Source organism: Neolamprologus multifasciatus, chromosome 8 (assembly GCF_963576455.1).
Source record: "Neolamprologus multifasciatus chromosome 8, fNeoMul1.2, whole genome shotgun sequence".
Lineage (NCBI taxonomy): Eukaryota > Metazoa > Chordata > Actinopteri > Cichliformes > Cichlidae > Neolamprologus > Neolamprologus multifasciatus.
In genome coordinates this window covers 5,340,136-5,367,753 of record NC_140446.1, presented here as the reverse complement: position 1 = coordinate 5,367,753, position 27,618 = coordinate 5,340,136, and the positions used below count along the sequence as shown (strand labels likewise).

General features: G+C 39.8%; 1 protein-coding gene and 1 long non-coding RNA gene across 2 annotated transcripts in view; both read right to left on the bottom strand.

The window, feature by feature from the left end:
* myo1d (myosin 1D) overlaps window positions 1-27,618 on the bottom strand; it is a 133,609-nt gene that overhangs the window by 39,429 nt on the left and 66,562 nt on the right. Inside the window, exons 17-20 of the mRNA XM_085169613.1 lie at window positions 12,151-12,374; window positions 10,785-10,923; window positions 8,818-8,922; window positions 8,506-8,619 (exon numbers count right to left, since the gene is read on the bottom strand). Of these exons, the coding sequence (XP_085025739.1) occupies window positions 8,506-8,619; window positions 8,818-8,922; window positions 10,785-10,923; window positions 12,151-12,374 (582 nt within the window). The remainder of the gene's footprint in view (window positions 1-8,505; window positions 8,620-8,817; window positions 8,923-10,784; window positions 10,924-12,150; window positions 12,375-27,618) is intronic.
* Window positions 12,381-27,615, bottom strand: LOC146512303 (uncharacterized). Its single transcript, XR_014875620.1, has 3 exons — window positions 17,920-27,615; window positions 13,123-17,888; window positions 12,381-12,794 (listed from the first exon to the last, which is right to left on the bottom strand). It is a non-coding gene; the product is annotated as an uncharacterized LOC146512303 (long non-coding RNA).

Genomic DNA, 27,618 nt, shown 5'->3' with positions numbered 1-27,618 from the left:
AACTTTTCTTCTGACGATGCTGTCTGTGTTGAGAGCTCAGTGGATCTGCGTTCGACTACTCCGCCTAGGCTGCACTGTCGAGCGCAGATCCACTGAGCGCAGCGCAAGCTAGCAAGACAGAAGCTAAGCTTGTTGCAACATGGCAAACTGAATCTCCCCCACCCTAATTCAGATCTGGCGTTTCGAACTATTCTGGTTTTCATGTGACGTATGACCCTGAAGGTAAGCACGTCATGGACGAAAGTAAAACAGTATGTCGGATGTGCCACGCAATGCTCAATTACATTGGTGGGAACTAGTGCGTTAGCGCAGTTAGCTCGTTAACGTGTTCACGCCGTCCAGCCCCACGCATGGGGCGATCCGCGGTAGCTCGTTAACGGAGATTTGCCGTGTTGTGGCGTTAACGTCATTTCAGATTAACGCTGACAGCACTAGTGGGAACACAACGAATATGACTGCACATTTACTCCGACATCATCCTAGTGCAAAGACAAGTGGAAGCAAATAAAAACAACAAGCACGCATGCTACAAACTTTACCCGAGTCATTTAGACAGCCGTTAGCACATGATTCTCCTTATGGGGACCTGATATGTTTAATATGCTGCTGAGAATATAGCCCAGAAGAAGCGTATAGTATAGCTTTTATTTTGGAAAGAGCCGTTTCTCTGTAATAAACTCTCTTTTCCAAAGATGAGTGATTTCTCGATCAGATATTAATTTTTTTTATTACTTTGTTGTTTCAGCAACATTAAATTTAAAAACTGTACTTTTGAGTTAAAATATATATTTAGAATATTAATAAATGACAAATTAAAAAAAAACATGAACATTTTTTTGTATTGAAAAAATATCGAACCGTGACACCAAAGTATCGAACCGAACCGTGAATTTTGTGTATCTTGCACCCCTAGTTGCTAGGGTTGGGGTCACCAATGACGCCTTACAACATCCTTAATGAAGTAACAGCTGTAGTTTGAGTGTCGTAATGACCTGGCACTATCTGTGTTCTTTTTAACTTCTTTTAAAACATATCTGCAAATGAATGTGCAGAACATTTTGACAAGGGATGAGAATTTTAGCACTAGACGCTCACTAGTTTGTTTAACCGACCAATCATTCTAAACCAAACGACTAACATATATATATATATATATATATAACCAAAGCAACTGTTTTGGAAAATGACTTTCTCTATCAAACATTACTATCAGACATTAATATAAAAAGCCAAATGAGGTTTTGTACTCAGGATTCTTGTTAATATGCTTTTTAAAAACAACAAAACAAACAGAAATACACAATTAACAAATTAAAAAGAATTGCTTGCTTTGCAAGGAACGTTTTTCCCCATTTGCCGAATATGACTGGATGCATCTTCTGAGCAAACCCCTGGACAAAATCACAAAGGTCTTAATTGTGTGCCCTCAGGTCTGACATTCATTGGTCCACGGATGTCAAGAGGACAAAATGTGAGCAGCAGGTTTTCCCAGTTTATTCTTTGGGGATCAAATAATTGGTTATATAACACATCCCAGAAGCCCAATTACGATGGAAAGGGTGGGTGCTCTGTGATTAAATGAATATAATAACTTAAGCTCCATAGCCATCCATGTTGCAGAAACGCAAGGGCATTCAAACTGCAGATGCACAAATTTACAGCATTATTACAATTTATTTTTCATCATATCCTGATCTTGGGAGTGCATAAGCTGGCACTTCTTGTGTTCAATGCTTTGAGTTATTGGAGTCAACTGGTCAAGAAAAACACCACGCACTACACAGCTGCATGTAGACTATTGAACTGAGTGTGTAAATAGAGTATATGTGGTCACACTGCAGGTCTAGTTTGTGTTTGGTTGAGAGGTATGAGGAGAGCGGGAGCTCACTGCAAAGAAGGGAGGGAAAGAGCGCACATACAGGAGGCCGATTTGTGCACATGCCTGAATGACACCAGACATCAGCTGATCTGCCCTGCCGCTCGGTATCCATGACAACACCGTCTCCTGGGAAGTTGGCATGACAACAACGGCGAGAGAGAGAAGAGAGAGGGGAAAGTCAGCACTAGATAGGAAATAGGGGGGAGGAAGAAGACGAGGTAAAAAAGAATAAAGACAAAAAACCGATTGCGAACAGAAGCGACGCGAGCCACCGATTCAGAATCAGTATTCCACCCCTTTCTTCAACGTTATTTTGTTTAATTTCAATGAACGATAACAAGCCAATGATCTCACTTGTGAAACCCCAGCATTAATTGGCATATAAATCCTCTGGCAGACAGTTGTTGGCTCTTCACTACAGTTTTGGCCATCTATCAGCCCAGTCTTTCCTTTTAGCTGCCCTGCAGGAGCAGCAGTAAATACACAGAATAGGGCAGCCAAGGGGATGCTGTGGTGTTAGCCTATCACTGCTAATCAACAACGAGCTAACTGCTCTCCCCTCTGTTTGACCTTGTCCGATCAATAGCACCAAGTCACGCTGCTGTGGCTGTCTGCCCACATCTCTATCCGCTCCTCCTCACCCACCTTTCCTTCAGCTCTTGCACTTTTTCACCTTCACCAATTCACTCACCCTTGCAGTCTGACATTTATTACATAAAGGTCTTGTGTTATGTACACACTGGGACAGTGATGCAACGATTAAAAAAAAAAGATGAATGAAAGTTCGACACCTAAAGACCGTGTTATGTTTTTGTGCATTTATTGGTTTAGAGCAAGTTTTTACTTGGGCAGGCGGTTTCTTTGTGCACATGTGGACCTTCAGTTGCTGCCATTTTTAGATCACACCATGGAAATTCTGTTCTGATCACTTGCATTTGTGCATCAGTGATGTGTAAAATCTCCTATTCTGTGCAAAAATGTCCATCCTGCAACTTCAATTTCAGTTTGAAGAGGACAAAATTACAGGAAGCCAGTTGCAGGTGGTGAAGAAAAATCTCCTGTTTTTTCAGTGTGACCCTGGGCTGGGAATTCAGGCAGCACAAAGCTGTAAATGTTGGAAAAATAAATGAGAACCATGCGTCTGGTTGCATCACCATAAACTCTGCACTCTCCTCCCCTGAAAATTGCTGTGTGGTCCCCGTGTTGTTGCCTGATAACCCATCGCTCATCAGCAGTGATACAGAAGATGATGTTTGCTCTCAGGGAAATTTAAAGTCAATGAAGAAATTGATGCGGTGTACGTACAAGCACTCGTAACGTGTCTGCAGGAAAGAGATGATTTTGAACAGGTGGTCAGATGAATTTAAATGAAGTCTGGACTTTTTATAAGCACAGTTGTGGATCTTTTACAATAAAAGCGTAGCTCCTATTGTACAGACACTAATTTGTGAATGCTGATGACTTCATTAAAAAGCTTGGCACTGTAATCATTTCCAGTAAACAGCCGTCTGTTGGGAGTATTTAGAAAAAAGCCCAACCTAATAACAAAAATGCATAATATTACTGAATGTACGATTTCAGAACACCACTAATTTTCTATATTTTAGATCAAATCTTAAAAAGACGAGCTGTCAGAATGTCTCTGTCCTCACGTTTCCCTCCATGTAGAGCTCTGTGTATACTGAACTACTCCCATTGTGTTACTGTCAATGTTTGAATGCTACAAACCATTCCCTGTGCACTGATGGCTGTCTGTATGCCTCGTACATCAATTCAGGATGTGCATATGCATATGCATATGTGTGTGTGTGTCACTCTCTCTGAATGAACAATAACTAAAAATCCCCTTAACTCATGCTGCTCTCTCTGTCTGCCACCATCTGTCTCAACTCAATCTCCCAATTTCACTTCCAGATGCAGCGATGCCGGATTTGGGTGTCCATCTACAAGCTCTCTAATTCCCACTTGTCACTTTGTCAGATTCAATGCTGGGGTTTCTTGTCATAGCTGTCAGTGCACAGCAGCCTCATATCTCACTCATTTCTTCCACACGACAGGGGCGTATGTGCCCCGGAGATTAATGCGTTACACCTTCACTTCCTATCTCATTTCTGACTCGCCTCGAAGGTCAGAGGTGCAAAAGCAGAGCACAAGCAAGGTTTGTGCCATTTTACCGCAGCAGAGCACTTGATGGCCAAGACGGAAATGCCAAAAGTTTGTGTAACATGTTCATTAAAGTTTAAAAGAAAGAAATTCTACTTTCAAATATATAAACTAGTTTATACATGCTCTGTGAGATTGAACTTTTATATCTCAAGAGTTTCACCTGAGTGGTTGTCAGCCTGTTATCGTAGTAAAAACACATGAACTACTGTGCAAGTATAATTTACACCCACATGAGCAGTGATATAAAGCTTTGGCTCTCTGATCAGTCGTTTAAATAAAGACTGGTGTTGTAAGCCCAGCGTAACTGGCCAGAGATGCTGCGGCCAAGTGGTCAGACTTTTTTTCTAGGACTGCGATGGCACCCAGAGCTTAAATTTATCTCCGGGATAGTCCAGAGGTTATTTTGGAGCATGCTTGTATTAGCGACAGCCAGGTTTGATAATATCAGTAAAATGAGTTCAACACATCATGACCATCATTATTTTACCTGATCGACTTCCAAAAGCAGACATTCCTCAACTAATGAGGAATGCCAAATATCTCATTTGCTATGAAGTAAACACAAATTAAACTAAACATTCGCTGGAGGCTTTGGACATTAAATGACAGATTTTAAACATGAAGACAAAACAGTGAGAGATGTTAAAATGAGAAGTGTGCAGCTTAGAAACTGCTAGGGCCAGCATAAACACCAAGTTAATGCACAGCTTGTCAAGAACCCCGCACACGGCTAATCTAACTTGCAGCAAGAAAGCAAATACGCCAACTTTCGAGCATGCCAGTTACAGGCAGAGACGAGGGGTAGTATAATAATCAGTTTAGAAGCTCAATCATCTACTGACCTTATAATAATAAGCTGTTATAACAATAGCAGCAGTTAACCTTAAATGATGCTAGTTTTGGCTGTAATAAATGGCAGCATGAATCATACAGGACACATTTACCATGGAAACAGCCTCCTGTGCTATGTGCATGCAGCAGCATTAATGGACCTATCACAGTGAGATTGTGAATTAAAACCAGCCAACTGCAAAGCTGAGTGAGATTTTTTGCATATTGACACATTGCCACAGGATAACAGGCTGGTGGGAAATCAATACTGTCACCTTTGCTACAGATTCAGGAAGCCACTCACACGGCTTCCTCTTTCTGTTTGTTGTTTGCTGGTTCTAACATACAGCAGGACATCAGTTAGGAGGGTTCGTGGTGGATGCTTCACCAGCAGTGTTGGTCAAGTTACTTGAAAAAAGTAAGTAACTAATTCCTGATTACTTCTCCCCAAAAGTAATCCTGTTACTTTACTGATTACTTATTTTCAAAAGTAATTAATTACTTAGTTACTTTTTAAAAACACGATTTACAACCTGAATAGGTGATAAAGCGATAGATCTTTCAGCCCAATTCTACTTTTTCTGCATAATCCATCATACAAAATGTAATCAAATGGAAAAGTCTCTTTTTAAAACTTGTTTTAATCTTTTAACTTTATGCATCAAGCAAAAATGAAATTATATGCAACATTCTCTGACTGGAAGAAATTTGTTTAACATTTAAACCTATTTTTGGCACATTCCAGCACATAAAATAAAATATTTTTTGTGTGTTTACACTCAGTCTTTCAAATAGATGCAAGTGAAACACAGCAGAAAATAAATAAAATCAAACACTCAGCGGTCCTGTTGCTCTATTTCCCCCTGTATAGCAAACGGAGGTTTGCCCTGGTGCAGGTGTGCCGCAGCGGTCAGTGGAAGAATCCGCGAGTTTGTCTGTGAACGTCCCTGGTAGCGCACTCGGCGCTTGCTCGAAAGTTCAGGGGTTTTTTTGTTGTAAAAAGAGGTTTTCTTCCCACGCACAACGGACACTAATGTTTTTGTCACTTTTTACGGAATCAAACTCAAAGTAAGGTCAGTACTTCCACGCTTTAAACGCTGCACGCTCATACTCTCTCCCGCACTCGATATATGATCCATTGTTGATCTGCACACAGCTGTTGTCACGAACGTCACACTCGCTTACGTCATTGTCATGAGACATTCTCGCAAAAACGGTTTTAGTAGCGCAGTAACACAGCGTGCTTACGGGAAAGTAAGAGTAATCTAATTACCTTTTGTGCAATAGTAATCCCTTACTTTACTCGTTACTTGAAAAAAGTAATCAGATTACATCTCTGTTGACCAGCCACCAATTTTATATTCATGTTTGTCCGCACTCATGTGAAACTTTAAAAGGAAATTAATTAAAAAAGAATCAAAATAAAATGTTTTGCCAAGAAATATCTACTTTCAGAAGATAAACTCGGGGATGTTGCTACAATGATTTGTAAAACTTGGATTATTGACACAAATCTTCAACTTGGCAACCCAGTAGATCGATATAACAATCACCACTTCAAAGTGGGGATGCTAGATTCATAACACCAATTCAATACACAACCACAGATGAAACATGGTCACAATCTCACCTCCTGTTTCTCAGATAAGATTCTGATTTATGTGAGGAGATGTGTTTTTGCAGAACTCGAAGAAATTCCCTAAAGACATGACCGAAACTTTAAAAGAATGGGATTTTTGCACGTACAACTGATGGAATTTGCTTGCCCAATAGTTAAAAATATATCATTTAAACTCATTTAAATGATCATTTTAAGCCAATATGTCTGAGCAAATGTTTCTAATATTAGCATGTTGACAGACCAAGCAGTTAATCAACTGAAAAAAATATCTAAGACTCTTTAATTACAGGAAACCTTTCGAGCAGCACTCCATTACTAAATACTAAACATAAAGTTTAAAACTAATGTACAGCATGAGAAGAATGATTCAAATTCCTGCTTTCACTCTACGCATAATTACACCAGACAATTCATACTTCTTATTCCACAGGAGCAGGTTCTTAATTTCCAATATATGATTTCAGTTAAATGTAGTAAACAATTTAACTTGGCCATAAGTAGGTCATTAAATTCTGCAGTAAATTGGGAGCTTAAATTGGTGTTATACAGATACATGACTGGGGTTCAGCAATAAATATATTATCATATGAACCCTCATGCACTCACTATCATTCGGTCTAATATCTGGTTGATATTGATCAGAGAAAGATCCACCTATCTATCGTCTGGAGCTGGTATCACAAAGCTGCAGAAAGCTATGACTCAGATCAGCAAGTTTAGTCATTACTATCCAAAGTACAGTAGAGCTAGAAGAAAACAATGGATGGAGTATGTAAAACTTATAAACACTCATATGGAAAAACACATTAGCACAACAGTGAACAGTGTTGCATAAAATCTCAACAAACTGCAGCATAGCCTGGATGCTGTAGCTTTGTACCTTAGCAGGGCTCAGGTTCAGGATAGTTTCTGAACAAACAATAACAATAACAATTCATATACCACAAGTATAAGCCATGATAACCTCCTTTTCTCGAGTGCCACTCATTTATTTATTTTTCTTCTTTTTTAGTGTTTTATGAACATTTCTTAACCCTCTCAGGCCCAAATTAAGTTTTTTGTTGCTAATGCACAACCAAGTCCTGCAGTGGTACTTCTGAGTAGAAAAAAACTCATAAAATATGTATCAGGTTGTTAGTTCTTAACTGTTGCAAATCTGCAACGTCTGCCTGGAGAGGGTTAAATAAGATATAATGTAAAGGATTCTGAGCATTGGTTGCAAATGTCTACAAAGAGTTTCGAGTAATTCCAGTGGACAAATTGGCTGGTTGGAAAGTAAATGGACAGTTTTACGAGGGGAATTCTGAAATGCCTGAAGCAGTATTTTAAAAGGAAAAGGCTTAGCATAAATCAGTTTTTTATATTTATTTCACCGCTATTATAAAACCCCTTACTTTGCACCGTTTTTAATTACTAAACTTTAAAGTTTAAATCAACAAACTTATTTATGCATATTCTATGAATTTCTATATAATTTATGATGTTTCAGGTAGAGACGACTCAAGTGTCTCATTCTGACCCACATCTGCGACACTAACAACGAATTCGATGTAAATATGAATTTACATCGAGAACACTTTATGTTACATTTCACTAGCTGGGACCACATCCTTGGTAACGATGGGCGATGAGGGGATGAGGAAATGGGAACTGGTGCTGTGGTTTGGGGGAAAGCCTCGAAGGGGACTGGCAACGGCTCCCGGGCCGGGCAGATCCCCATGTACTAATGAGAAGTGAATGAAGGAAAGGAAGAGAGGAGAAGAGGAGAAGAGAGGGAAAATTGGGGGATGAAAATGAGAACAGCAGGTATTGGTGAAGGGGGGCTGTTATAGCTTTTAGAGTCCGGAGGGGGCATGAAGGAGGAGTGGTCCCGCTCCTGAAATTAAGATGATATCTCCACTAAACAGATAAACAGCATGTAACCCCTGAACTACAGGGTCTGTTACAGCAGTATCTATAGAGCTGACTTTGTCTGTTTACAGTAAAAGAAACAAACAAAGTGTCATACGTTGTAGAGGGGGATGCTCTTCATGGGTTTGTACTGCTTCAGGGGGTCCATCTTGTACAGGTGGCGGTCAGTGATGAGCACAGCCCGGTTCTCCGACTTGTGGAAACGGTTGATCTGGGAAACACAAAGCTCCTCATTAGTGACACCACGGGATACATTAGGTGCACACAAACACGGTGACATTTACACACCCTGCAGGGAAATGTTGTGAGCCAACAGCAGCTGGGTTTATGTCTTTGTACACACAGACACGTGTTGTGAGTGTGTGCACATGTGGTAAAGTCATGGATATCTGCTCTGAAAAGCTTTTACCTTGCGTACGTTGCAGGAGAACAGGACTCTCATGAATTTGTCTTTCCGCTGCAGATCGCTTGAGACCAGTGTGAACGATGCTGCCGTGTCAGGGCTGTCTCGCTTCTGTCAGACACACACACCACAAGAAACGTATCAAAATATTCCAGTTTGACTCGAATTAATTCACAACCTGCCCGAGTTAAGACGAGCTTATAAATATCCTATTTATGCATGCATTTTATTGGTTTAATGAATGTATTACCTCATAATGAAAATGTTTTCATTGCAGGAGTTTTTAATTAATAAATTGTTTGAATCATATATAATTAACCTAAAGACATCCACTGACAAAAAACCCTGACTACCTTCCTTCAGTCCAGTATTCACACTCTATAGTAATTACTATTTACTGGGAAAACAGCTGAGCCAATATTACATTGTTAAGATGCTTATCTTCTTATGTCTTCTAATGTCCACCGGGTGTAATTGAGGTCTGTAAAATAAATGCGAGGTGTAAAACTGCTTCCCTTCTTTTTAGGCTTATTTTCCATTCACATCACACTGTTTGTTTCTTGTCTTGCTTGATACTTTCTTTAATAAATCTGCTCAAAGAATGAGACTAAACACTTTTCCTTTGTTTTTAACTGGAAGGTTTCTCCATAAAGTGTATATAAAAGTTAGACAAGGCCACCATATCATCACTTATTGGTTCGTGGTCTACAACTTTGAAACTTTGAAATGAAATAGGATGTCATGAGCGAAGATCAGACTGATTAATACCTGAATCCAAAAGGAAATAAATCAGGGTTTTAAGTTTGGATGCAGGCAGTATTATTAAACACTGTCTGATTGAAGAGTCAGCAAACAATGAATGACGCACGCTCCGTTTTGCGTAACTATCTTTAAATCCGGTAGCACTGTAACCACGTGAGCTAGCGCAATAATTTTTTTGCATATGAAACCGGAGGAGTTGTACTTACATCTTATGCCATCAGCTTGTTCTAGGTCACAGTTTCCTTCCACATATAGCTTTGCAAAAACTGCATAAAAAGTACTTGCAGGAACAAAAACATAATATTCCAGAAACACGCTTTGCCGACCCGATCAGCTGTTCATAACACTTCCTACATCCATCAGCACGATCTATCGCATGTCCGCCATGACCTGCCCGAAACCGGAAGTGACGTCATTTTCGCGGAAATGTAGTTTTTTACCATAAAGGCCTTATGAGCTTATACTGGTGTTTTTAAAAGTTATGTTTGACTTTATGACTTTCTGTGTCGTTTCTGGGATGCTTAGGACTCATATTGCACTGCTGGAAATAGTTTATTTTAATGCATATGCTGGGTTTTTTTTGCAAATTTGCATTATAATATTTATTTTTGTTTTTCCTGCAGTATATAAAAATTGGTGTATTTCAAAAATAAAACTATGAAGACACTTAAAATAAATTTCCTGTGGTGGGAAACTATTTTGTGCAACTTTTTTGTATTTACAGTTTTGAGGGATAAGCCTCTTAAATTTCTCTAACTAGAAATATATGTTAAAAAAACAAAAACGATTTTAAATTTTTTTGTAGTTTATTGCACTTTTTTGCAATTTATGTAATTACTATGCACTTAATGCAGGCATATTATAAAAATTTAGGCTGTAATGGTTGTATTGATGTATAGCAACTTGAAATGCTCCCAAAAATGGCGCTACAGCATGTAAAAATATAATATAAGCTATGGCGGACTTGGTTCTATGGTAGGTCTTAAAGGGTTAATACCAGCAGGGCACTCTATTTTTCAGCATTTCATGCTACAAACTGCACAGCATTGAGGTTCAATAACTACATCTGATCTGGATTTCAGCCACAGAGAAACAGCAGCTGATGCAAGCTGCAGGAGACAAAGCCTGCATGAACAAAGCTAGCATGGCCAATTTCACTCTGTAAAATATGTCTTTTTCATACCTGGACTCATGCTACCTCTCCTACTCACCAGATAGTTTCCTTCCCAGGCCCGTTGCAGCCCCAAATCAGCCCTCTGGCCCTTCAGGGCCTCCAGGCCGGCTACCTTGGCCCTCACCTGCAGGGTCTCCTCTGGAGATAAGTCTTTGATCAGTGTCCATGCCCACCACCTGGAGGTAAACGCATCCAAAAACACACACACACACACACAGAGCAAACTTAGAACGGAGGAAAGTCGAACTTTCTATATAAAGGATGCTGCACAGAGCCTTGTTACTGTAGTCGGGTCAGTGGGGTGTTGCAGCAGGACTGCAGTCGACCCCGTCTTCACTGTACTGTATTTACTGACAGCCAACATAATTCTCTAGGAGGGTTATTTTCTCACTGTGTCCAGCTTCAAATAGAAGAAAGGCAAACAAGCAGACAATGGGATGAAAGGGAGTGATGAGCCTTTGATGGAGAGAGAAAAATCAATACCCAGTGTGAGCCCAAGGCAGAAGGAAACATGTGTAAGTTGCTTCAAAAAGACTCATCTGGATGTAAAATAACACTGGAGGGCATGTGTTGTCTCCTGCGGTTGGAGTCAGATTTACTTTTAGTTCAGCCAATTTAGGAAAGCGATTTTCTTCAAAAGAGAACAATTTAAAAACATTTTGTTTGAAAAAGGTTCAGCTTCTGTTTCTGTTCTGAACACATAATACGACAACAGTTGGTCATCATTAAAAACTGATACTTGCTTCTACAAGTTTGTTCATTTACTCTTTTAAACTTGTAGTTTCGTCCTGTGGTTTGTTTCTTTTCACAGAGAAAACAAAGAAAGCAAACTTAAAGTGAACCATAAGCCTTATAAGAATGTTCTGTCTGCCTGTTGGCTTGATGTTCGGGGCAGGAGCAACAAAAGTCAATACAGGAAGAAGGTGCTGTATTCTTAAATAGTGGATAACAAGGAGAATTTACTCCTAACATTCATATTTGTTTATGGTGAGAATGTGATCCCACCTCGATCTGCCACATGGATGCTGCAAGTCTGAGCTAAAGATCTCTCTATAGCCACGTATGCTTTGAATTCTGGGAGTACACAAACTCTAAATTAAATGTTAGCTGTGCAGATTAAACAAACTGTACCAACTAGCTATAAAATTATCCTCTACTTATAAACCCAGCCCTGACACATTTGGCCAACAAGCAGGTTAAACGCTCTCACGTGGTTTACAAAGATAGATTCTGGTTTGCTTGTAGTTTGTTCTTTGCGAAAACAAAACAACAGGGAAAAGTTACAACTCTACAGTCTAATCAATTATTCCAGACTAGCATAAACCAATTACAGGAGTAGAAACACACTTACATACATGATGGGCCTGTTTAAAAATCTCGGCAGATGTTTTCTTGTGGAGTACCTGCTATGGATGCTCTTGAGCGCCTCTTCAAACCTGCGCAGAACCTTGGGGGGCGTGGGCCACTTCACGTGCCTGCCATGATCCTTCATGGATCGCACGTTTTTGAAGCGACGGTTGACCTCACGGATGTAGGACTTGACCTTGTAGCGTCGGTAGGCCTGCAGGATGGTGAGGGCAGCTCGCATGCGTCTGTACCGCATCCTGGCTATAGTTCCTCTCCACACCTGAAGAGAAGGGTTCGCATAAAGAATACATAGATATAATTTTATTGCAATTACAGTACAGATCTCCACATAGAAAGTACTTTTAAATGCTTTATGGCAATCCTCACTCTGGGTTTTATGGCTTATTATTGCCTCTCTTTCTGCTCATAATGCAAAATGATATTTTGATAACTTTGCAAAGCAACTCCATCATTTGGGATTTGGGATGACAGGCCAAGTTTCCCTTTCATAGAAAATCCAATCCATCTCTATAGTGAGCTAATAAAAACCTTCACATCTGATTTAAAACTACATACTGCATGTTACAAACATAGTCTGGCTGAATGAAGGAATTCTTCACAGTAGTGTAACAGTGGGCTGTTTTTATGGCTGAGTGGTGTGGATTCCTGTGTTTGGCTGAGAACAGTGTAAAGCAGCGGTCTCCAACCTTTTTTGCGCCACGGACCGGTTTATGCCCGACAATATTTTCATGGACCGGCCTTTAAGGTGTTGCGGATAAATACAACAAAATAAAACTAGTACCGGTACCGAAAAAAAGAAAATTTATTCATAACACACGTGAAAAGACCCAGGAAAACCGAGTAAACGATAAAAACGATAACAAAATAACGCTGAAAAGCGATAAAAACCCTGAAAACTATACATTTCACACCTCAGCCTCAACTCTCGCGGCCCGGTACCAAACGACTCACGGACCGGTACCGGTCCGAGGCCCGGGGGTCGGGGACCGCTGGTGTAGAGGTTTAACTAGCAATAGGTCAGACACTCCAGCATTGATTAACCAGGTGTAGCCACAGCTTATCTGCAGAGTACTAGTTAAAATGTTCAATACAGCAGCATTTTTGTAACCATGGTTTAAAGGAGTAATGATACAGGGACAAATTGAACTTCTAGATAAACAAGAACCTGAATTCAGGATGTGTGGCTGTAGCTGCACATCTTAAAATGATAAACTGTTTATGGAGACTACTGCGCAAACACTGAAATTACTCTGCATTACCAACCACACTTTAAGCCACACTTTTTCACACTGTTTTTAAAGTAATACTGTGATGTATTTTGATTTATTTCTGTATAGTGTGAGTGAAATCCCAAAAGTAAGGTCTCCAAAGCGGTGGGGACGTAGAGAAACTGTTCATACGGCTGTTGGTCACACTGTTGTGATTGGTGCTTCCTCCACTCTCAAACAAGCATGCTCGGCTTCACTTGGATGCTTGTTTGGGCTTGGCAGACGTTGAAAATGGAGCTCCCGTTTTCAAGGGCGAAATATGCGGAGTTATTTGATTTTTGAACGCAAAAGGCATTAAACTGGTTTGTAAGTGGTGTAGAGAGTTTACAGCAGTACGAAGAGGTTCAACGCTTCCTGAAGGACATGGCGGCGAGCTGGTATGACATGGGCATTGTAAAACTGGAACAGCGTCTACAAATATGCATCAACTGACATGACGATTATGTAGAAAAAGGAAAAATTCTTCAACCTTTAAAATGATGTAAATATTGTAGAAAATAAACCGTTTTTGCATTTCAAAAAAAATAGGAGATCTTACTTTTGGGATTGCCCTCATATATCCAGGTTCCCTTTAAATTTTTCCTAAATGACTTTTTACTGACTGTATACTGGTTATATATTTAAAATTAAAAAAAACAACAACAAACAAACAAACCTATGACTGACAGTAGTGTATATACTCTATACTCTGTCAAATGACAAATCAAACTGAACAATACTTTAAATCACCATTGGTTTTCTTATAGTTTAGTACTACACAGAACAAAGAGACTCAGACAGCAGTGATGTTGCTTCACCAGAACCACAGAAACAAAACATTTTTAAATTATGGAGCAGAAGTAGGGCTGTGCGATATGACCAAAATCTCATATCCCGATATAAGAATTCTGTCATCCCGATAATGATATAAATCACAAAAATGTAACATTTTCTGTAAATTCTGTGAATCTCGGGCAGCTCGACTTGCGTGAAGTGTTTCCAGCTGCGCGTCGTGTTCCTGGAGTCGAGTGTTTTAACCGATGCATGAAACGATACATTTTTAGACACAAGTTGTAACGGCTGCCGTTTTCTTTGTGAGTATTTATTACACGGCGTGCTGCGGGGAAAAGCCTGTTCTAACGTTTGAGTCTAACGCCTATTTTTTAGCACCTGGCGGCTCTTTTTTACTTCTCATCCGTAAATAATCTGCTCTTTCACGTGATTCAGTTTATTTTGACAAGTCTCAACAGGATCTTGAGCTTTATTGTGAAAGGTTTATGTGGAACATAAACAAGCGGACACGCGATGCTGTTACCGTCGTTGTTGCTAACGACAACGCATAAAAACAGGCGCTTGTCCGTCTGTAGTGTGGTTATATTAAATATAAGAGAAATAGAGAACTTTAAGAAATTAATATAGCCACTACAGTGACCATCAAAATGATGAAAAAATATTGCCGTAAACAGTTTATTTTGCGACACCACAAAACAAACGATAGCGTAAAATGAAACGATAGACGTTTTTATATCGTCATCCGATATATATCGTTATATCGAACAGCCCTAAACAGAAACAAGCAATTGTGTCAAAAATGTACCTGAAACCAATATTAATAATTTAATAACAATAAAGTAAAATGAAAAACAAGCAGGGAACTGTCAGAAAGAATAAGGAAAACAACCCCCCACCTTTTCGATCAGCAGACCTGCAGTTTCACTGCAGTTACTTTAAACCTTCTTGTGACGAGTATCAGAGACCACATCAGGGATCCCGCTGTACCCTCAAACAAACACTGACACACATTATCAATAATTTAAAACAATGTCCAAAGCTTCAACCTCGAATGACCCAAAATGGCCTTCATGTGAAGAAACAACTTCCAACATTTTGCCCTTTTATGGACTGCAGCAGGTTGCCCAGCTCATGAATCTATGATAAAAATGAACCGTAAACACGTGCAACCCCCTGCACTTAAATATGAATCATGAGGTCTTCATAGCAGCATTAAATTCACTTAAATACCGCTATAGTAGCTAATATATAAGCACATATTTCAAAGTGTCAAGCACCATGTTTTCAAATGAATAATTTTGTTGTGACTCACCATTACAACTCAATAAATCTCCCATTTGTTATGCATTTCTTACTGCAATGTTTAAACAGCCTTTATTCAGTCTAAAGAAGCTAAAATAAGGACCTGCCTGTAACCAAACATAGACTGAGTGGCTATTAGACACTCGAGAACATGAATAATAGATGTAAGTGGGACCCCAGAGAACCATAACTCCAAACTCGGCCTCACTAAAATCGCCACCATATGTCCTCCTTTCGCTGTATTCCCTCCCTCTCATAGACACATACACAGACATGCATGAAGCCTCTCAGTTTATTCCAGATTTAAGTGGCTACTTTGTGTCTAAATAATCTTTCATTGCCAGTAATCCAGTGTCACAGACCTACAAATTTAAGGCAACACTGCAGACTGTACTGGAGGCATCTGAGTGTAATGCGCAGTAATCATAGATATCATGAATATTTAATGGATTCAAAGTGTGGGGGAGGCCGGTGGCAAAGAAAAGGATTTCTTGCATTTGCATATTAAAACTGTGGAGGTGGTAGTTTTCACCTGATGAGACTAACAAACGCCAGAGAGGAAGATAAGTCATGCGCTGCTGGACTGCAGCAGAATAATTAACCGCACCAGCTGAAAATTGTTTTATATCTAGTGAAACATTTTCACTTTTTAACTAAAGCATGTAGAGAATGGTCTAGTTTAGAGTGCTGACTTAACCACGTCATTACTTACAAAGTGTTAAGAGGGTAGTTATGAGCAGAAGCTGAATCACATTTGGATCAATGAGGGAAAGCTAGCCTGTTATGTAATGACTACACTGGCTTGATCACACTCTTTGTTAAAAAAAGGGGTTTAATTTGTATTTTTAATCCTCCAAAGTTTATGCAGTTGTACATTATCCCCATTAAGCTGAGATCAGCCGTAGTTAGCTAGAAAGAACGGAATAATCAGCTCCCCAGATGTTACTGTAAATGATGTACGTTCAAGTATACAGAGCTGGTTCCTGTCCACAGTAGATGTGATTCTTTATATGGCTGTGTTAATTATTACAGTGTAGCTTTGATAAATGCTATTCCCCATATCAAAGCTATTCTTAGTCCAAACTATTGTGATGCAAAGTTTGTAGGTTTTAAGTCTCTGCTGTTGAAATTCAAATTTCCATCCACAGATGTCGTTAAAGAGAAACACAACATCGTCTTAAAGCTGCAAAACTGGATTACTTTTCCAAAACAGCTCAAGAAAATTGATCCAAAAGGGAGGAAAAATAGCAGTCTTTATCTTTTGACACTTGTGTTACATAAACGTCAAACGATAAGAGCAAACAGTTTTCCTCTAATGCTGTGTCATTTTACGCCTTAAAACCGTATCCTCTGTTTTCTTCATGCTGCACTGTCTTTAATACATAATGCATGAGAGTGAGAAAAGGAGGGCAGCTACATAGTCATCACTAATCGACCCCTGAGAGGACTCGCCCACGTGCTTGGGGTGACGGCGGTGGGAGGAATGAATGGGCTTCAGTGACGGCGGCTTCCTCGCTTCTCTGTGAATGAGGTTAACAGTTGCTTTCGTCTGAATTCTGAAGGGGCTCAGAGTGTTACGGTGAATTAGGCAAAGTTTCAGGAGTGGGCACTGGGTCAGACATTACTGTCAAAACGTCCCTGGTGTGAATGCAAACCAAACTATGTGCATTTAAATCAGAATTACCACCTGACGACAAGATCTTACCCTCTTTATATAATGTTTATTTCTTCACCAACAAGAGGCTAGAAAACGGCTTTTCATGTTGAAACTCATTTTTCATGGATGCCAGGATTGGCTCATTTCCACTTCAGTTGTGTGCTGCTTTTTGACTATTGCAAAGATTTAATTTGAACAAAAGCAATTAATTAATAACTCATTTACAACTTTTGTTAGAACTACATTTGCTTGTACTGGTTTGTCTTTATGTGAGATGAGGTTTGTCTTGTCGTGCATAGCAAAAATGAAAAATAAATACTGAATAGTTACACAGTATCCTCCGCTGTAATTATGTTTAGACTTTATAATAGCAGTCAACAGCTTAAAACATCATCTTTATATTCTTTGTTTACTGTCATCTGTAGCCGCTGTATGGCAAGACTTCTTATTTATGTTGTAATCTATTAGTGCAGGATTATAATTACAGTTCATTATATTAAATACTAATTCACTCTAGATAACATTACTCAAGAGAATTCTGTTGTTTCCATCTGCAATAATTCATTTATTGCATTATGGCTCTGTTCCATGGGATTTATGGTGCCATGGGTTTACAACCTACATAGATGTTTGTGTGCAGTTGGCTGAAATGTGTGTCGAAACAGGCAAGGAAAGAGTGCACAGTTCACCGTGTAGAAGGAAGAGCTCAGTCAGACCTATAAGTGGAGACTTAACATCGTTTTTAACACTTTAGCTCTTTGTATAAAACAGCTACCTGGAGCAACAGTAGCACAGGAGTAGCTCACAGACAGACTGTTTATTTGGTCTACTAAACTGTCACCCTGGTGACAGAAAACAACCACAACCGCCTTCAAAGCCATGCATAGGCTCTCCACACGCCTTATTTAAGCCCCAAGGTTGTGAAAGCAACAGAAGTGGGCCATTACTGTCGCTATTCTCCTCCACCTCTTGAGTTTTGTAACCTGTGTCACTAGAGCCACGACCAGATTAAAGGCATGAGTGTATGATTGTGTTGTTTCTTTAACCTCCATTTTAATGATCTATCAGCACAGATGCTCACTGATTCATAGATTACACAAGAGGAGAAGAAAAAGATGAAACTTTCTAAATGACCAGTGCAGTTGGTATACTGAGCATTTAAGGCGGACAGCATGAAAAGGATCATATGCAGTGCAGGTGGGTTGTAAAGTGGCTTGCAGATTAAATGGCAACTAAATGTTGTGTGCAGTGCAAGATTTTCCAGTTGTATGTGTTGAAGGAGTGCACTCAGTATGTTTTTTCCCCATTTTATTTCTTTTTATGCACACCAAAGCCAAAGTAGATCCATGCTCTGATGAATTAAATTCACTGTGTGTTAATATTTACAAGGAGACTTCTATAGCATTATATTTATTTAGGTTTTTTTCCTACTATATAACAGCTGCTTCTTGAATATGCTACTTTATATGTTTCAATTATGTTTGTCTCATTCTCTGGATGTTTTATGAACCTGTTTTTAGAACTGCTAAATCTTTGTTTTTTAAAAAAATAAATAAATACACAACAGACCTCATTCATTAGCAGTGTGATGTGCTCTTCCTGCTGCTTCCCTTTCTGTCTTGTCTATGTCACATTGTGATATCTGACACCCCACACAGTCCCGGCCCATATGTGCTCACATCATACACTAAGTAACAAAGCAAAAAGTGGCCAAATTAGAGCTTCGGTGTAAGCCGAGTTAAGATGTTGCCTGCCTCATATCCACATGGTGCACCGGCCTACGCCAGATCAACAGCTGTGTTTATCTAAGCTACAAGTCACTAATTACATTGTAAAATACTGGGGTTGGAGGTGAAAGGCAAAGCAAGAGAAATAAATTAATAAACTAACCAAGAATCAGACAAAAGGCATTACCATCTCCTCACTGGGGCCTCATTAAAGTGCATGGCAGGTAAACAGATCTTAAAGTTACGATGAGGCCATCTAGCTACCTGTACATGCACAAACACACCCCATGAACACATTTTCTGCCCCTTAAACAGTGTAGCAGGCTGGCTGCAATGATTGTGGCAGTCTGATGAAGATGACACTCTGGGGATTGTGGATAAATCAGGCCAATAACAAGGCCCCTGACGGTCTGCCCCCTTACTCTCCCGGCCAATAAAGCCATCTGATCATCCTTTCCAAGACTGCTTTCACCACGCTTTGGAGGTTTGGATTTACGAGCTCATCAAAGCCAGATTGGGGATCTTTGGTTGCAACAAAGTGGGACAGAAAGCTGGGGTTTTATTTGAGGGGTTGACTTTATGGAAATGAAGGCTGAGTAAAAGCATTTACATATCACATGTGCAAGCGCGACCGGTGAGAGCAGGAAGGCTGCTGTTGAAATGTTTAGTAGAACACAGACAGGGCACATTATTAGCTGGCAATACTGAATGTCTTTAATCTGAAAGTATTCTGTAGTGCCAATAAAAGGCCTACTAACGGAATTGGACTGCAGCGTGGGCAATTTAAAAGGTCTAATTCAAAGCAGGAAAAAAACAACCATTCCCCTTGTTGTCACCTAAACACAAAGCGTGACAAAATTCCGACATGGAAAGACAGATAGGCCGGTGCGCCACACTTCACTGCACTGACGAATGCCTGAGTTTCCACATCCTCCGGGGATATTGAGCTGGTTTTCCAGTGACATGCTCGATACGCATGTTGGGTTGGAGGGGGAGGGGGTGAAATCAAGAGTGTGTGACAGAATTTAGTGAAGCTTCAAACATGCACTGTCCAGAGGCTGTCACGGGAAAACATTAGGCTGAAGCTCAGGTCAGCAGCAATTATCATAAATCAATAGAGCGCTCGAGTGAGCAGCTCACTGCTCGGTAAAGATCAACGGCACAATCCAGATACCGATTCCTCATTCTTTCAATCCACGGCATGCTGTCATTTTACATTTTACCTCTGGCTAATGTACACTAATGATGTGAAACAAATGTTTTCAAACTCAGTTTAAACATTACAATCTCACTGAGAGAGACAGGACTGAAGAGTAAATTGAATAGCTCTGCAAAGCTGATCCATCATTCAGATGGACTCAAAGGAACACACGTTAGTCAAACATGTTTGAAGGACACGCAATAAAACCAGCTAATTGATTCATCTACTGAAACCACAAGGTAATAAAAAGGCCTCAAAGCTAATCTACAGAGCATTAATGCAGATCTCATACAAATGAAAATGTTTATCAAATTTCTACAACTGACAATGGAGCCAAAAAAACAACAACAAAAAAAGAAATACCAAAATATATTCACACTTTCTGACTCTTCTGATTTTCTGAACTATCCAAAACTTTTACATATACTTCAAAAATAGTTTTTCTTTCCCTACATGTTTTATTGTTAGTATTGGAAGTATAGAGGAGAACCTTTCCTGGAGTGTGAACACCTCCGAGCTGCTGAAAAAGGCCCAACAGAGACTGTACTTCCTGAGAATTCTCAGGAGGAATAACATCACACAGAGACTGCTGGTGTCCTTCTACAGAGCCACCATTGAGTGTGTTCTAACCTACTGCATATGTATTTGGTACACTAGCTGCACAGGGGCTCAGAGCAAAGCACTCCAAGGGATCATTAACACCGCCCAAAAGATCACTGGCTGCCCTCTCCCCACACTGGAAGTTCAACACAACATCCACTGTTTTAAAAAGGCCCAAAACATCATAAAAGACACCTCACATCCTGGCCACTCCCTGTTTGAACTGTTGCCCTCAGGCAGACGGTACAGGGCAATCAGCGCAAGGACTAATAGACTCAAACACAGTTGTTATCCAACTGCAATAACACATCTGAATGCTACAAAAAAAAGTCCATCACGCCACTCTTGTGTTAATCTATGCACGGTCTGAAGCATGTATGTGGGAATGTATGTGAATGTTTTACTGTTACGTCTTATTAGTATTTTAAGTATTCTATCTATTTTATTTATTGAATTTTATTGTTTTATTTATATTTTGATATTGCTAGGGATGATGCAATGATCGGGGAACATTCTTAATTTCGTTGTACCTGTGACAATGACAATAAAGTTTCTGATTCTGATTCTGGAAGGTTTGACATCTTTTGTCTTATCCAGTATGTAACATTTAGCTTATTCATGTCATGGCCCTGGGTCATGTGACCCAGGATTCTGAGTTTCTTGGTGTTTTGTTATTCTTTTTAGTCTAGTTTCATTTCAGTTTATCTAATTACATTCTGCCATGTTTCATGTCCAAGTTTTCTTTGTTTGTCAAGTTCAAGTCATGTCTGGATCTCCTTATGTTTCCTGTTTTATTTTGAAAGAGTTTTGTGTTATGTTTAGTTTCACGTGTCCTGTCATTTTGTTAATTGTTGTCAGCTGTTTTCGCCATGTGATTCTACTTCCTTTGATCATTCCTTATGTGTATTTAGTCCGTGTGTTCCACTCAGTCAGTGTCAGATCGTCTGTTAACCTCATCACAGTTTTCATAGGTTTACTCCATTGTTTCTCTGTGTTTTCTAGTTTACTCAGTGTTCATAGTTTGTCATAGTTTTTCACTGAGTGTCACAGCCTTTTTGTTAACACAGTGTTCATAGCCTCCTTAGTTTCCCTAGTTCCTTGTTTTTCTTTTGCTATCAGCCAATAAAGGCTCGCTTTGTTTTTGAAACTACGTTTTGTCTCCACCGTGTCTGCATCTGGGTCTACCTCTTTCCTCACACCGGCGCACCCCGCCGTGACAATTCAGTAGTTTTTTTTTCACCCAAACAACAACAGGAAAAAGCTACAAATTTACAAACTTGCCAACTGATTCGGACCACATTAAACTATAGTGTGAAGAACCCTTTAGCGTGTTAGCCTGAGACACACATGCACTATTTCAAACCTGTTTCCTGGTTGACTAAATATGTACAACAACCAATTATTAATAATCATGAAAAACAATCAAAGTATCCCTGTGTTTCTTTCAAGTTCTCGTGGCAGGATATAAATGAAAACAGTCCATACTGCACCTTTAATTGGCAGTTATTTTGAAAGTCGATCACTTTCGATCTCTGAAAATGTGATTTTGTGTTTGATTTGTTCAGATTTTCCCTCATTAACCTCTTAAATTCTTTCCGCTATCAAGGACCTGTGGTTTGTAATTTGCCATGTTTTAAAGATGACAACGACAACAAGGCTACAGGGCGGCCCTGTCTATCGCACCTCTAATTTATAACATTTTCAATTTCATTCAAGTGAAATGAAATTAGTGAGAATTAGTGAGGATACAGCCAAGTGGAAAATGAATCTGCCTGTGAGCCACACTTCAGTTGCCATGGAGAAAGTTTTCACATTATCCAAAAGCATTGTGGGCTGTAAGATATTTATAGGCTACAATCAATCTCACAGCCTTGAATTTTATCCATTTATTTTTTTAAATCTGGCATTTCTTTAAAAGTCAGCTTCATAGTTTAAGGAGGTTTAAAGATCAGAAACTTAGGTACTAAATAATGAATATACTACAATATAAAATAAAGACTTTTTGCCATAGAATCAGTGTCATATATAAAAAAGACACATGAAGAGTTTCATCATCACAGGTTTCTCTGAGAACAAAGGAGGCACATTTCTTTCAAACCCAGCGGTGGGATTGTTACAAAAAAGTTAAACTTCCCTTTGATCAGTTACAGAGAGCTGCACTGAGTTTTGTGGAGGTGATAGCTTTCGATGATAACTAAAACACTTTGCAGGTTCAGATAGGATCAAAGGATTACAGATCATGTAGCTGCTGATGTCTAGAAGAAGACAGATCAGTTCTGGGCAGTTAAACAGAGAGGAGGCAGCGTTAGCCTTGCACTAAGTAGCCCACTATTCACAAGAGGGCTATAAAGGAAGGCTTTCCATGTCAGAGTCCTCCCCAAAAAGATTTAAATTATTGCTGCACTTCTTATTGCCTGAAGACACGACTCACCCAACGGGAAACAGTACAAAATAATAAAATAAAGCTCTTTATCCTTTAAAGACATTTTCATTTAGGTCCAGCCCAGACAAGCCCCCTGTGGCTGCGCTGTGAAAGCTGACTGCCCAAGACACAACGCTCGCCACGTCTGATAAACCCACTGCTATGGAGAGTATGTAAAGCTTTGGAAAGCAATTAAGGCGGCAGCTCAGAATACACGAGAGGGGGGTGTCTCTTCTCGTCATCGTCCCTGCTCTGACAAACGCTGACAGGTACTGTGATGTGGATGGCTGAGCTTGAATTTATGAAATATTCATTTTAACACAGAGTGAAGGTGGGGGTGGCCTATGTATAATTTATAACATCTGTATTTATGTTGAGATGTCATGTGCTTTTTTTGGGGAATCTTCATGCTTTCATTTCTCAAAGTGGTAATAATCAGATTGCTTTTAATGTGGCAGTCTTCAGTGTTGTCAGTGCAGGACTGCACAGACATGGATGCAGAGCAATCACTGGTATTGCACTCAGTAGCACAACACAAGCAGGAAGATGAGGCGAGCACGTGAATACAGGGGCTGAAGGGTAGAGGATTAAATGAAGCAGTAGAGGGCTTCTTGCCCCTCCCCCTGCACCAGTCCATTCCTCTAGCTACACCAGGTTTATTGTACATTATGGTAATTTAAAGGAATAGAGCAACAGCACAGACACAGAAAATACAATGATCTCCCGATTCCGATGAGCAGCATCGGCACTATGAGCGGCCACTCAACCTGTGTTTAGGAGACTGTGCAGATTCACAGATTGTAGGGGGATTTTTTTGTTGTTTGATGGAGCAAACTGAGTGGTTTTATAATAAATCCACAGAGCAAACGGAGAAAACAAGAAGTGTGTCTGAGCCGCAGTCATACAATGGCAGCCCTGGCACTGTGGTGTCGACTGGCATAAGGCAGTCTGGTGTGCCAGGTGCTGATAAGGGGATTGCCTGGCACAGCAGATCATACTCCGTCTGGGATGTTTGTTTGAGTAACAGCGTGGCACATACAGGAGTCAATTCTGCTGTCACACCACTATTTGATTTTGTGTGTCACTGCATGCATATCGCATGAGCGAATGGGCATGCGACTGTGTGTTAAGCGCAAACTGCACGCCTAGCTTTAATGCTGACAGAGGGCAAGATTAAATAGCCCTCTTCCACCTCAGCAATGCTGTGATTGTTTGCTTAGGTGGGGAAGCTTCAAATCCTCTGGGCTTTCCCTTCATTATCAAAGCCTGCTTATCCTGTGAGATACAAGATAAGATTCTCCTGAGGGAGCGGTTGAAGCAATACCCGTCCTGCGAGCTTGTGGGAAAAGCCTGCAAAGGGTCACACGGATCGATAAGGTCAGCCAATCAATCCTGTACAAAAGTTAATATGGCTTGGATAACCCTTTCATGTCTGAGAGGTTGGAGAGAATGTTTGAGAAAGGTAGGGATGAAAGCAACATGGTGCAAAGGAATCTGCCCACATGACGGTAATATAAAGACAGGCTGGGAAAAAGCGCATGAGTGCCAATCACATGACTCCAAATGTAGGATATAGTCTGTAAGATGTGTGTAGAGTGTGTACACACTGCACGCCCACAAACTGCTGACAGACTGACAGTATTGCCGTTTGGCTGTCAATCAAAAGAAGCATTTTGAAGCATCCGGGCGATTTGCATTTCGTGTCCTCAATTTGATACGCAGAAACAGCCACAGTCCACGTTCTCAGACTCATGTCTTTATCTATCAAAGTAAATGAAAAAAATAACAAGTTGTACTCTGCACGCTAAGCCGACACGTGTCAGCGATTGCGACGTAATCGCAACAAGACACTGACATTCTCGCCTGAAGGAGGTGTCATCAAACCGCTGACGCATGAATGCAGAGAAACACACACCAGCAATCAATATTCATAACAGATCATTTGCAGCGTATATAGCTGGAAGAAAAAGCAATAAATACTGATTTCATGTGTTTCTTTTGTCCTATCAACAATCTAAAATCTGAAGTTGTTTAACTGTAATTGTACAAACTAGAGAAAAGGCGTCGCATTTGAGGAGCTGGAACATGCATTTGGCGTTAGCTTGACAGATGACAAATTATTGCTGTTAATCAACAATATATTAGTCAACTAATTGATACAGCACCAGGAGGAAAAGCTTGCAGGCGAGCCAAAACAGGAAGCGCAGAAAATAAATGAAAATAAAAATATATAAATAAACAATTGGTTCAGTTTTTTTCATTTCAGTTCACTTTTCATTTCAATTAACACACATGTCAGACTGTGAAATGTTTAAATGTGTGACACGGAAGAAGGTAAACATACAAAAGAATCCAAATCACTTGATCAAGAAATATTGAAGAACAGTTAACTCCTTCTCGTTATGTGTTTACTAGGGGTGCAACAACACTCGTATCGATATTGAACCGTTTGATACAGTGCTTTCGGTTCGGTACGCATATGTATCGAACAATACAAAATTTTTAATTTATTTTATCAACTTTCCTTCTGACGATGCTGTCTGTGTTGAGCGCTCAGTGGATCTGCGCTCGACAGTGCAGCCTAGGCGGAGTAGTCGAACGCAGATTCACTGAGCGCAGGGCAAGCTAGCAGACAGAACTTAAGCTCTCCTTGCAACATGGCAAAATGAACCTCCGCCACCCTCATTCAGATCTGGCGTTTCGAACTATTTTGGTTTTCATGTGAAGTATGACCCTGAAGGTAAGCGTGTCATGGACAAAAGTAAAACAGTATGTCGGATGTGCCAGCAATGCTCAATTACGTTGGTGGGAACTACTGCGTTAGTGCAGTTAGCTCGTTAACGTGTTGGCCGTCCAGCCCCACGCACGGGGCGATCCGTGGTAGCTCGTTAACGGAGATTTTCCATGTTGTGGCATTAACGTCATTTCAACAGGATTAACGCTGACAGCACTAGTGGGAACACAACGAATATGACTGCACATTTACACCGACATCATCCTAGTGCAAAGACAAGTGGAAGCAGACAAAAACAACAAGCACGCATGCTACAAACTTTACCCGAGTCATTTAGACAGCCGTTAGCACATGATTCTCCTTATGGGGACCTGATATGTTTAATATGCTGCTGAGAATATAGCCCAGAAGAAGCGTATAGTATAGCTTTTATTTTGGAAAGAGCCATTTCTCTGTAATAAACTCTCTTTTCCAAAGATGAGTGATTCCTCAATCAGATAGATTTATTTTTTATTTTATTTTATTTTTTAAATTTAAAAACTGTACTTTTGAGTTAAAATATATATTTATAATTTTAATAAATGACAAATTTTTTTGTATCGAAAAAATATCGAACTGTGACACCAAAGTATCAAACCGAACCGAACCGTGAATTTTGTGTATCGTTGCACCCCTAGTGTTTACGTCTCCCAGTATCAGATGCTTCATCCACAGACTGTATAAAAAATGAACACAACCTTTTAGCATTTGAAAAGTCAAGTGAAATCAATGCACGGTGCTTTAAATGTGCATTATTTTTTATGACCAGCAGTGAGTCACTTTCCATATGAGGTTATAGTCTCAACTGACTATACGATAAAGATGGGTATGCTTTGGGGCGTGCCTACCTGCTCCTTTGATGCCTGGTTTATAAAAACCAAGATGGCGATGGCTAAAACGCTGACCATGAGCCCTCAATATGGCTACTTGCATCGTTCATGTACAGTCTGAATTATTCCCAATATGTAAGGAAAGTCTAAGCTTAACATCTAGCTGAACAATCTAGGTACAACTAATTCACTTCATATTTACAGTCCACTGACACCTGCAGAGACCTCACAGTTAAAGCAGGTGTGATTAACTTCAAAGCCTGCAAAGCAAAAACATCAAAGACATGGCTCAATTACATGAGGATACATCTGCATTATTGTGGTGCTTTTAATTAAATTTAACATGCCCCAAAACCCAGAGTCACCTTTAATTCTAAATTAGAGATCTACTTATCTTATCTGGTAACTGTGCGAGAGTTGCGTGGGTGAAAACTCAGACAAAAAAGAAAGATATTCACCCTAAGAGATAGAGAATAATGCTAATAGTACAAGATTATATCAGGTCCAAAAATACCTCGGCGCTTGTATAACTAGTACAGGCTGAGCTTTTCTAGTCTCACAGGTTATTTATATGCAGAACAAAAGCTGGTGAATATCAATGAGAACACGACTTGGGTCTGGAAACAAGAAGAACCTCATGATCTTGTTTCAAGGGCTGTAATCAGATAATAGCTGTTGATGACTGGAAATCGGAGGTATTTACAATAACAGATGTTTGCAATTAGGAACCCTTTTACTGTCAATGAATACCATAAAAGGATATTTTTTTGCATGAATTCAGGACAAGTTTTAGAGGATGTAAAAGGACGACTAAAAGAGAAGGAAAATATAAAATCAGTGACAACAGGGGGGCTTTTCATTAGTTTGGCAGCACTAAATCACCAATAAATTTCCCATGATATCAGTGTAATACTGACACATCTGATTCATAATCTACTGAGATTCAGACTCT